At 43.7% G+C, this 12,584-nt stretch overlaps 1 protein-coding gene across 3 annotated transcripts; it reads right to left on the reverse strand.

The window, feature by feature from the left end:
- Window positions 1-93: 93 nt before the first annotated feature.
- Window positions 94-12,567, reverse strand: LOC102745361 (uncharacterized). 3 transcript variants are annotated; one of them, XM_081810710.1, is made up of 5 exons: window positions 11,996-12,567; window positions 9,960-10,128; window positions 4,907-5,056; window positions 2,628-2,678; window positions 94-2,331 (listed from the first exon to the last, which is right to left on the reverse strand). In XM_081810710.1, the coding sequence occupies exons 2-5, from the start codon at window positions 9,991-9,993 to the stop codon at window positions 2,057-2,059; spliced, it is 510 nt and encodes a 169-aa protein (XP_081666836.1). In that variant the 5' UTR covers window positions 9,994-10,128; window positions 11,996-12,567; the 3' UTR covers window positions 94-2,056. The 3 variants fall into 3 exon arrangements, with proteins under 3 accessions (XP_081666836.1, XP_081666834.1, XP_081666835.1); XM_081810708.1 differs by lacking the exon at window positions 9,960-10,128; XM_081810709.1 differs by lacking the exon at window positions 11,996-12,567 and having other exon boundaries at window positions 9,960-11,974.
- Window positions 12,568-12,584: the final 17 nt, after the last annotated feature.

Genomic DNA, 12,584 nt, shown 5'->3' on the forward strand with positions numbered 1-12,584 from the left:
AAACTGTGGAAAGAGCAGAGATGCCCTTCAACAGATGAATGGATAAAGAAGATGTGGTCCATATATACAATGGAATATTACTCAGCCATCAGAAAGGATGAATACCCAACTTTTGCATCAACATGGATGGGACTGGAGGAGATCATGCTAAGTGAAATAAGTCGAGCAGAGAAAGTCAATTATCATATGGTTTCACTTATTTGTGGAACATAAGGAATAGCATGGAGGACATTAGGAGAAGGAAGGGAAAAATGAAGGGGGGGAAATCAGAGGGAGAGATGAACCACGAGAGACTATGGACTCTGAGCAACAAACTGAGGGTTTTAGAGGGGAGAGGGGTGGGGGGATGGGTTAGCCTGGTGATGGGTATTAAGGAGGGCATGTACTGCATGGAGTTTTGGGTGTTGCATGAAAACAATGAATCGTGGATCCCCACATCAAAAACTAATGATGGCAAAATTTCATTCCTTTTGATGGCTGCATAATATTCCATTGCATATATATACCACATCTTCATTATCCATTCGTCTGTCGATGGACATCTTGGCTCTTTCCACAAAAAAAAATACGAAAAATTTTCATTGCCAACAGTATTCAGTGAAATAAATGTAAATTAAAACAAAACAAACAAACAAAAAACTAATGATATATTGTATGGTGACTAACATAATAAACTAAAGTTAAAAAAAAAAAAGAAGTGGGAGTACGCCAAACTAAAAAGATTTTGTAAGTCAAGGCAACCATCAACACAATGAAAAGGTGATCTGTAATTTAGGAGAAAATATTTGCAAATCATATATCTGAGAAGTGATTAACATCCAAAAAATATAAAGAACTCATTCAACACAATAGAAAAAACCTAAACAATCCAATTTAAAAATGGGCATAGAATCTGAATAGACATTTTCCAAAGAAGACATCCAAATGGCCAACAGGTGTATGAAAAGGTACCCAACATCACTCATCATCAGGGAAATGCAAATCCAAACCATGTGATTTCACCTCACACCTGTTGGAAGGGCTATTATAAAAAAGATAGAATAGCAAGTATTGGTGAGGATGTGGGAAAAAGGGAACCTTGCTCCCTGTTGGAGGGAATGCAAATTAGTGCAACCATTGTGAGAAAAAATCTGGAGTTTCCTCAAAAAATTAAAAATGGAACTACTATATGATCCAGCAATTCCACTCTGGGTATTTATTTGAAGGAAACAAAAACACTAACTTGGAAAGATATCTGCATCCTCATGTTCATTGCAGCATTTATAACAAGCAAGATAAGGAAACAACCTGTTTCTATCAGTGCATGAATAGATGATGAAAAGTGGTGTATGTATACAGGGGAATATCACTCGGCCATAAAAGAGAAGGCAATCTGGCCATTTGCAACAACACAGATGGATCTTGAGGGCATTATGCTAAGTGAGATATGTTAGAGAGAAAAGGATAAATGACATATGATTTCACTTATATGTGGAATCTAAAAACAAACAAAACAGAACTCATAGAAGAGATGAGTGGGTGCTGGAGGTGGGGAGGAATTGGTGGGGGTGGGCAAAATGGGTGTAGGTGGAAAATAAAAACTATGCTAGCTCTGCTTGCCTCATGGGGCTGCTGTGAGGAGCGAGGTGGGAAACAATGACCATGAGGGGGCAGGAGTTCCCAGTGAGCTTATGCTAGAAGACCCTGAGCTTCCAGGCTCTGTTGCTTCCTCTTGCTGCTTCCATTACTCTCCCCTTTCCTTGTGCTATGAGAATCATCACAGTAATAACAGTAGTGACCATGATAATAACTTGCGTCTGACAGTCTGTTCTGTACTAGTCTTTACCTATTCTTCACACACATGAATTTTAAATCTCACTCCATCCATGGGGGGTAGGTACAATGATTGTCCCCAGTTTACAGACAAGCAAACTGAAGCATAGAGAGGAGAAATAATTTCCTACATGTCAGATGTAATCAGTGGTGAGCTGGACTTTGAACCCACATTGCTCAGCTTTGCTGTGTAAGTTCTCAACACTCTACCTACTGATCATGAAAACCTGATGGTCCGCTTCCCTCATACTCCCCCTGCCTTGTCACCTCTCTCTTTTCCTTGATGAAGTGTGGGTGCTGCCGTCAGTGAGGCTGAGGGCTTGGGATGCTCCACCATTTCCCCCCTCCGTCTCCGTGCCTCTCCACCACCCCAAGCCCCTGTACCATCACAACTCTCCAACAGGCTGGTGAAGATCTCCCTGGATGAAGAACTGAATCCTGGGGAGCAGCGACAGGCAGTGGCATTGACACACGTGGATTTCGGAGGGCACCACTGAGCACAGTCTGTGGGGGCAGAGGCTGTGGGGACGAAGACCACAGTCAGAAGGCTCAAGAAATGGAGGGAGCCAGCTGCCAGTTGGGGGTCCAGGAATAGAGCAGGGGAGGGGAGGGAAGGTATAGCTGCCATTGGAAGAGCTCAGAAAACTCTGGACATTTAGGGAGGAGGAAGCAGCTTCTTGGATACCCAGAAGACCACCTGTGAGACTTACTTGTGGAATAAGCTCCCTTCCCTACCCCTTATTGGTGAGAAAACCCAGACCCCAGCATGCACTCCCCAGCTCATGTCACCAATGGGGCTGGCTGGGCAGACTCACCTTTCAGTTTCCGTACAGGTCCCAGTGTCAACAGTAGCAGCACTAAGACCCCTGGGACAGAAAAACAGATGAAAAAGAGAGGAGAGTCAAGTTCCAGTTTCAACCCATGTCTGCATGGTCATTGCCTTCTGGGGGGTGGTTCTGCCTGCAGCCCATGGCTTTCCAGCAGGATCCAAGAGGCTCCTATACTGCACACAGAACCAAGACTCAGCCTGTCCTCTCCATCTCCCTGGACTCCCCAAGAAGTCAGTCAAGGATAACCACAGGCTTCATGGAACCCCAGGTGCTACAGGTGAGGGGACAGAATATACACAGACAGCTGATGTCAGGGACACAACGTAGAAACTCCAACCTCTCCCAAAGGAGGGGAGTAAATCTATTTTTTTTTTAATTTTTATTTATTTATTTTTTTAAATTTTATTTTATTATGTTATGTTAGTCACCATACAATACATCATTAGTTTTTGATGTAGTGATCCACGATCCATTGTTTTCGTATAACACCCAGTGCTCCATGCAGTACGTGCCCTCCTTAATACCCATCACCGGGCTAACCAATCCCCCCTCCCCCCCCCCAAAACCCTCGGTTTGTTTCTCAGACTCCATAGTCTCTCATGGTTTGTCTCTCCCTCCGAGGGGAGTAAATCTTGAAGGAGAAACTCTTCCAATCCATGTGTCTTGCCCATATGCAGGTTCTTTGTTCTATGGCAATAGCAGAAATCTGCTTGGAGAAGGCCCTTTCTCTCCTCCATGGTGAATGGGTGCTTTTTCTATTTCACATGGAGCATCCTATGGGATAATAGTGTGGCCAGATGGTCTGTTGTCCAGATGTGGATGGAAGTGGCCCAAGCCCTCTCAATCTGTCAAGCCTGGTGCCCTCAGCTTACTCCAGATGGGGTGGGGATGTCACAGCCACCTGAGTCCCAACCTGAAGACTTGAACAAGTCCAGGGTGGGCTTTCCTGGGAACTACGTGCAGGGGAAATGCTGCATTCCCGACCAGGACCTATCATGACTCCCAGCTATGGCCTTTGTCCTGACTTTCCCCAGGTGGATTCTCACTGCCTGCATAACCTTTGGTATCTCCGTTGTCCTGGCAGGAGAGCATGCTCCCATCCATGCTAACTCTGAGACTCCAGCTCCACGGAGATGGACAAGACCCATACCTGAGCCAGGCCCTTTAAGGGGCTTGAGGCAAAGAGTCAAGAGAATGAAAGTGATGCTGGACAGGCAGGGTCACCTGGACAGTGGGAACCAGGGCTGTGGTAGACAATGGGGCTAACATCCAGTCAGGCAGCCTTGGGACAGTGGAGTTGCCTTTTTGGATCCCTGTGAAGGCATCCCCTGGACGGGCAGGAAGTGGTGAGAATCCGCATCTGAGCAAGGCCAGCAGTGGGTGAGGGCAGGGTGGTTGGAGAGGGGAGTAGGTGCTGATGGGCAAGAAGTGGCAGATGTTTCTGTCTTCTTGGCCCTTGGCCTCCCACCAGGGATGCACACACTGGGCCTAGCTGAATGGGGCTTGGCCTCCATCTTTTGTCCCTGATGGTCTGGGTCAACGTGGGGCCTTGACTGACCTCCTTGGAAGAGGCTCAGGCCTCTGGCAATGGTCCCTTCTCTTTATATCCAGTCCAGATGGCAGCATCTTCCATTCACCTAAATTTTAGAGTGTGTGTGTAGGGTGGTCCACATCACTCTGCCCAGCCCCACACAACATCTTCCTGGTCCCGGGTTGCCCACAGGTCTATAAACTAAAATTATCGGGGAGGTTCAGGGCAGAGCCTTGCATGGGGAATTAGAGCTGGGAGGCCAAGAAGCCAGTTCACTGTGCCAGGAGGAGCCTTCTCCAGGTGGGGTTATTGGCCACGGGCAGGGATGGCCAGGGAAGGTGGGCCTACCCTTGAATCTCCCCACTTCCCACATTTCTGGACAGGGTTCCTGGGTCCATCCTGGTGTGGCCGAGCCTGTGTGGATTCCAGGGAGGTAGGGAAGGTCTCATCCTGGCTGCCATTGATGAAGCAGAAGAAACCGATATTGCACTGTGAGCTTGTGAAGTATCCTGGATGCCACCCCTCTGTTTTCTGAAAATAAAGTGCCACATGGCAAGGGAGACATTCCAAAATTGTGTGAGTGGCACTCTGCAGAAGGATCTGAGCCTTGGGGTCTGGAGAGGGATAGGACACAGGTCGGTGCCCAGAATATCTCTCTGATGCTTGGAGAAAGTGAGCTGAGTGACCCCAGACCTCATGGATGGGGAGATGGAAGGTGCAAAGCCATTCTTACCTTGACACATATTCTCACTCTCATTCCTGAACACTGTCTCAGAAATGAGCTCCTGTCCCGGGCCACACATGCAGTACCTGCCATCCATGCCCTGGCAGTCAGCGTAGGCTGCACAGGACCTTCTCAAGGGTTGTTCACACATGTTAATGTCTGGAATACAACAAGATAAAGGATCACTTCCCAAAGGAGTAAGTTCCCCCAGGTCAGAGGCCCTGGTCTGCCGCCTGACCCCACAGTGAAGTCTGGATGGATGCAAGTGCCAGGTGGTACACCTGGGGCAGGTCTGAGCTGGAGCCAGCTGCTCCAAACGCCTGCTCACTGTTCTGCTCATCTCTGCTCTCTGGTTGGGCCTGAGGGCACCTAGATTCAGACACTCTGCTGTGCTATGATGGGGGCAGGAAGGAGGTCTGCACCCCTTTCTGCAGGCCTTGTGAAAAAAAACAGAGGCACTAAGTCAGGCTCCAGACCCTCCCCTGTGGTCCTGTTGGCACCATTGGAGACCTGGGGTGGGCTCTAGTCAGGGCATGGGCTCTCAGTCAATTCTGAGGCAGTGGAGGGAGTCATGGCCTAGGGGCTATCCAGGGTGATACTCATCATTCACCCCCAAGGATGGAAGCAGATGGTCAAGCCCCCACCCTTTGATGGTTTTTACCCACTTTTCTCACAGTGGTCCAAGTACACCTCACAATCCTCATTAAATACTTCCTCAAATCCCAATGTCAATCCTTTTCCAGATGCCTCAGGATGTCTCTGGGGGAATTCCCTTTAATTAGAGCCCATAATAGATGGGAAATGAAGAAGCAACAGGAAGCTGCTAATAGCTGAGTCATTGCAGGGTGGCTTCCTGGCCTCCTGTTCCTAAACCTGAGAGGAAAGAGTCCCATGAACCAGGTCCTTTTGAGTAGCTCAGGGACCCATAGAGCAGGGGCTACACATCACTGGCTAAAAATAACAGTTTAATAAGAGCCAGCAAGACAAGAATGCATCAAAATGCAGGGAAGAATGTTTTCTCCTGTACATGCTAATCAGGGGACCAAAGACTTTTAGAGCTTAAAAGAACTCACGACATCCTGCTGAGTCAGAGCAGGCAACTGGGCTCCCCAGAGCAGAGTTTCCTACCTGAACTTGTGGACATCCCTTCTAAGGCCCCAGGTCCAGACTGTGGGTGTCAGCACCAGGACAAGACAGGATATGGGAAGACGCACACTTGACACATTTGTGTTCACCCCCATCTGGGCAATGGGACTGTCCTCCTCTCTTCTCAGAGGGTGGCAATGGTTGGACACCTGCCTTCAAGGTTGTTGGGTGGGGTGGAGTCGAGTGGGAGACAGGTGGGAATGAGGCATGTGGGAGGGGAAGACATGATGATGAGAAATCCTCAACCTGACAGGCGTGCTCCCAGGAAGGAGCTGGGATCCAGGTACACCATCAGCAGGGCTCCTTGCCGTGCTCACCCAGCCATGAGTCTCCATGAGACAGATACACAAATGCAGGGAGATCTGCTAGGGATACCTCTCTGGCATGGAGGGGCTGGGCAGGAGTCAGAACACCACCTTTTCTTCCATGGTAGATTTACTTTCCCTCAAATATTAAATGACACACAGCTACTTAGAAGGACAAAGAAAATGTAAAAAAAATGAAAACATAGAAAATCACCCATAAGTCCACTACACAAACTCTGGTAAATTTTGAGGTCTTTTTTTCTTATCTTTTTAAACATATTAGGAATTTTTCCTTTACTTACCAATATATATGCATCTAAGACTATTTTGAGTACATGAAAGAATTTCTTGGTGTAAAAACTGTATATTTTCCCACTTTTCCCTATTTTCTTATTGTGGTAAAAGGCACACAACAAAATTTTCCATCTTAACCATTTTTAAGTATTAGAATTTTCTTTTATGATCCTATTTTGTTGAATAAAAACCTCTTGTCCACAATAGCCAAACTATGGAAAGAGCCAAGATGTCCATCAACAGATGAATGGATAAAGAAGATGTGGTATATATATACACAATGGAATATTCTGCAGCCATCAAAAAGAATGAAATCTTGCCATTTGCAACAATGTGGATGGAACTAGAGGGTATTATGCTGAGCGAAATAAGTCAATCAGAGAAAGACATGTATCATATGACCTCAGTGATATGAGGAATTCTTTTTTTTTTTAGGTTTTATTTTTTATTTTATTTTATTTTTTTATTCTTATGTTAATCCCCATACATTACATCATTAGTTTTAGATGTAGTGTTCCATGATTCATTGTTTGTGCATAACACCCAGTGCTCCATGCAGAATGTGCCCTCCTCAATACCCACCACCAGGCTAACCCTGAGAAACAAACTGAGGGTTCTAGAGGGGAGGTGGGTGGGGGGATGGGTTAGCCTGGTGATAGGTATTAAAGAGGGCACGTATTGAATGGGTGCACTGGGTGTTATACGCAAACAATGAATCATGGAACATTACATGAAAAACTAATGATGTATGGTGATTAATGTAACATAAAAAAAAGATAAAAAAACCTCTTCAGTGTCATTATAAAATGTTTTTTAAAGCAAACTTTAGTTCCAGCTTCCTTTATTCCAGTTGTATTTATTTTCATCTTAAAGGAAAAACAATTTTTGTTTTTGTTTTTTTAAAGATTTTAAAATCCCCCTGGGGGGTGGGCAGCAGGCAGAGGCAGAGGGAGAAGGAGAAGCAGGCTCCCCGCTGAGCAGGGAGCTGGACGCGGTGCTCAATCCCAGGATCTTGGGATCATGACCTGAGCTGAAGGCAGATGCTCAACTGACTGAGCCACCCAGGTGCCCCAATTTTTGTTTCTCTGATTTGAGAAAAATAGTTGATTTTCTTTATGAGGTTGAAATTTCTCTTTTTTCTTTCTTTCTTTCTTTCTTCTCTCTCTCTCCTTCCTTCCTTCCTTCCTTCCTTCCTTCCTTCCTTTCCTCTTTTTCTTTTTCATCATAGTTTAACAACTGTGTTGTTTTAAAGTTAAGGTTATTTCATCAATCCATTATTAGTATTTATTTATTTATTTATTTATTTATTTATCGTATCATATGCCCTCTTTAATTTCCATCACCCAGTTACCCCATCCCCCCACCAACCTCCCTTTCAGCAACCCTGTTTGTTTCCTGGAGTCAAGAGTCTCATATGGTTTGTCTCCCTCAATGATTTCTTCCCATTCAGTTTTCCCTCCCTTTCCCTATTATCCTCTACACTATTCCTTATGTTCCACATATGAATGAAACCATATGATAATTGTGTTTCTCTGATTGACTTATTTCTTTTTAGGTTAAAATTATGTTACCTTTATTTAAATGTTTTGAAAAGATATTCATATATAACAGAATTTTAAAATACACTTCTAATTTTGTATAATTTCTTAAGCAGATATGTAGTATAACTTAATTCCTGGATTGTGAAAGTTTTTTTAAAGATGATTTTATTTGAGAGAGAGAGAGCAGAGGAGGGGCAAAAGGAGAGGGAGACAAGCTGACTCCCTACTGAGCAGGGAGCCTGACTTGGGCCTCTACCCTAGGACCCTGAGATCATGACCTGAGCTGAAATCAAGAGTCAGAAGCTCAACTGACTGAGCCACCCAGGTCCCCTGAAAGTTTGTTTTTGTATACTTAAAAAATTATTTCAGGGGCAAAATAAATGATTTTTTTTGTTAAATTTATTTATGGTTTAAATTATATTTTTAATCTTCAACAGTAAATTTAATACATAATAATAGTCATCTTTGAAATTAATTTTCTTTTTTTATTATGTTCAGTTAGCCACTGTATAGTACATAAAAATAAATGATTTAAATAGTAATAAACAATACTATCTTATTTGTGCATAGTGCTCTTTAGCTTACAAAGTATTTTTTTTTATTGTTTTTTATTGCAGCACTATTTGCAATAGCCAAGATATGGAAGCAAATTGAGTGTCCGTCAACAGATGAGTGGATAAGGAAGATGTGGTATATGCACAATGGAATATTACAGAGCCATAAAAAGGATGAGATTGTGCCGTTTGAGACAATATGGATGGACCTAGAGGTTATTATGTTAAGTGAAATAAGATTGAGAAAGACAAATACCATATGATATTACTCATAAATGGAATCTAAAAAAAACTGCAAATGAATAAAACAAACAAGCAAAAAGCAGAATCAGACCTTTAAGTACAGAGAACAAACTGATGGTTGCCAGAGGAGAAGGGGGCTGGGGGTTGGGTGAAGGGGAGTGGGAAATACAGGCTATCAATTATGGAATGAATAAGTCATGGGAAGAAAAGGCACAGCATAAGGAATATAGTCAATGCTATTGTAACAGCAATGTGTTGATTCAATGGCAGCTACACTTGTGGTGAACATAGCATAATGTATAAATTTGTCGAATCATTATGTTGTATATCTGAAACTAATGTAACATTGTGTGTCAAATATACTCAAATATAAAAGACTTTAGAAATGTTTGCTTTCTTTTAATTTTTTTTAAAGATTTTATTTATTTATTTGAGAGAGAGAGAATGAGAGACAGAGAGCATGAGAGGGAGGAGGGTCAGAGGGAGAAGCAGACTCCCTGCTGAGCAGGGAGCCTGATGTGGGACTCGATCCCGGGACTCCAGGATCATGACCTGAGCCGAAGGCAGTCGCTTAACCAGCTGAGCCACCCAGGCGCCCCTGCTTTCTTTTTTAAAATATACTTTCATCGAAGTATAATTAACATACAGTGTTATATTAGTTTCAGATGTATAACATAATGATTTACCAGTTCTAAACATTACTCAGTGCTCACCGTGATGAGTGTAGACATCAATTGTCACCAGACAATATTATTACAGAATTATTGACTATATTCCCCATGCTGTGCTTCTCATCTCTGTGACTTATTTATTTTATAGCTGGAAGTTTGTACCTCCTAATCCCCTTTATCTATTTTGCCCATCCCCCTGCCACCTTCCCTCTGCTCTCTGTATTGGAGTCTGGTTTTGTTTGTTTTATATTTTAGATTACACATATATGTGAAATCATATGGTATTTGTCTTTCTCAGACTGACTTACCGCACTTGATATTAAGCCTTCTAGGTCCATTCATGTTGTTGCAGATGGCAAGATCTTTTTTTTATGGGTGAGTAATGTTCCATTGCAGATGGATGCCACATCTCATTTATCATTTCATCTACGGATGAACACTTGAGTTGCTTCCATATCTTGGGCATTGTAAATAATGCTGCAATAAAAGTTAGGGGTGCGTATATCTTTTTGAATTAGTGTTTTTGTTTCCTTTGGGTAAATACCCAGTAGTGAAATTACTGGATCATATAGTATTTCTATTTTTAATTTTTTGAGGAACCTCCATACTGTTTTCCACAGTGGCTGTACCAATTTACATTCCCACTAACAGTGCATGAGGGTTCCTTTTTCTCTACATCCTCACCAATACTTAAAACCCCCCTAGCTTTATACCTGGACATGCTTCTACCATTTTATTGGTTGTAAGACTTTGGATAAGTCACTCAATCTTTTTGAGCTTAAATTTGATAATTTAAAAAATGATGCTACCCTGAAACCATAAAATTCATAGAGGAAAACAGGGAGTGAGCTTTTTGACATTGGTGTGGGCAATGATTTTTTGGACTTGACACCAAAAGCAAAGGCAACAAAAGCAAAAATAGATAAGTGGGACCATAGCAAACTAAAAACTTCTGTACAGCAAGAGAAAGCATCAACAAAATGAAAAGGCAATCTACAATTTGGGAGAAAATATTTGCAAACCATATTATCTCATAAAGGATTAACTTCCAAAATATATAAAGAATTCATACAACTCAATAGCAAAAAAAAAAAAACCCTCTAAAGATTACTATTAATAAATTTAAAGATGGGTAGAGGATCTGAATATACATTTTTCCAAAGAAGACATCCAAACGGCCAAGAGGTACACGAAAATGTACTCAACACTAGTAATCATCAGGGAAATGCAAATCAAAACCACCATGAGGTATCATCTCACACCTGTTAGAATGGCTGTTATAAAAAAGACAAGAAATAACAACTGTCGGTGAATATGTGGGAAAAAGGGAAATTTGTGCACAGTTGGAGGAAATTTAAATTGGGAAACTATAACCCTGAGGGGGCAGGAGTTCCTGGTGAGCTCATGCCAGGTGGAGTGGCTGAGCTTCTAGGCTCTGGGTGTTTCTTCCCTCCTGTTGATTCCATTACTCTCCCCTTTCCTTGTGCTATGAGAATCATCACAGTAATAACAGTAGTGACCATGATAATAACTTGTGTTTGACAGTCTGCTCTGTACTAGTCTTTACCTGTTCTTCACACACGTGAATTTTAAATCTCACTCCATCCATGGAGGGTAGGTACAATGATTGTCCCCAATTTACAGACAGGCAAACTGAGGCATAGAGAGGAGAAATAATTTCCTACATGTCAGATGTAATTAGTGGTGAGCTGGACTTTGAACCCACGTAGCCCAGCTCTGCTGTGTAAGCTCTCAACACTCTACTTATTGATCATGAAAACCTGATTGTCCATTTCCCTCGTACTCCCCCTGTCCTGTCACCTCTCTCTTTTCCTTGATGAAGTGCTGTGTGCTGCTCTCAAGACTGAGGGCCCCCTTCCTGTCTCCCCCCACATCTCCATGCCTCTCCACCACCTCAAACCCCTGTACCATCACAAATCTCCAAGGGACTGGTAAAAATCTCCCCAAAGAACTGAATTCTGGAGAACAGTGACACATGATGGCATTGACCCATGGAGATTTCAGAGGTCACCAGTGAGGACAGGTGTGGGGGAACTAGCAGTGGGGATGGAGACCATAGCCAGAAGTTTCAAGGAATGGATGAAGCCAGCTGCCAGCTAAGGGTCCATGAGTAGAGCAGGGGAAGGTAGGGGATGGATGGCTGCCATCAGAAGAGGAAAGGACAGAAGACTGGACATTTATGGAGGAAGAAACAGTTTCTATTATCTCCAGAAGACTATCTTGGAGCTTCACTTGGAGAATAAGCCTCCTTTCCCCCTTGGTGCAGAACCCAGACCCTAGCATGCTCTCCTTAGCTTATGTCACTAAGTCTGGGCAAACTCACCTCTACTGTTCTGGGCTGAAGCTCCCAATGTCAACAGCAGCAGCATCAAGAGTCCTGGGGCAGAAAAAACAGTTGGAGAACAAAGAAAGGAGAGTGGAGCTCCAGTTTCAATTCCTGGTGGCATGGTCATTGCCTCCTGGGGAGGTGGCTCTGACCCTGCAGCCCACAGCTTTCCAGCAGCATCCACAAGGCTCTTGTACTTTATGTAGAATTGAGGACCAGTCCTATTCCCTCCCTCTTCCTGGACTCCCTGAGAAGTTAGTCACTAATGGACACCACCCTCATGGAACCTCAGTGTTACAGGTAAGGGGACAGAATATACACAGACAACTGATGTCAGGGACACAATTTAGAAATTCCAGCCTCTCCTGATGGAGGGGGTAAATCTTAAAGCACAAAGTCCACAGATGGGTGTGTGCTCTGTCCACAGCCAGGTCCTTTGTTCTCTGGCAATGGCAGAAGTCTACCTTGAGGATTTCTCTTCCAGGATCACTCCCCTCTGTTTAACCCACATGTTTTGGGGCACACAAGAAGAGCATGGGTTTGGGAGTCAGCCAGCCCCAAGTCTGAGTCCCAGCTCACAGTGGTA

The sequence above is a fragment of the Leptonychotes weddellii genome, unplaced genomic scaffold (genome assembly GCF_054177405.1).
Source record: "Leptonychotes weddellii isolate Sample4059 unplaced genomic scaffold, ASM5417740v2 HiC_scaffold_3412, whole genome shotgun sequence".
NCBI lineage: Eukaryota > Metazoa > Chordata > Mammalia > Carnivora > Phocidae > Leptonychotes > Leptonychotes weddellii.

Coding starts and splice junctions, on each gene's coding strand:
- LOC102745361 (XM_081810708.1), bottom strand. CDS start 12,125: ATGACCATGCCACCAGGAATTGAAACTGGAGCTCCACTCTCCTTTCTT. Junction 5,057..11,995: donor TTCAGCCCAGAACAGTAGAG/GTGAGTTTGCCC, acceptor GTTGTATTCCAG/ACATTAACATGTGTGAACAA. Junction 2,679..4,906: donor GAGTGAGAATATGTGTCAAG/GTAAGAATGGCT, acceptor TTTCTGTCCCAG/GGGTCTTAGTGCTGCTACTG.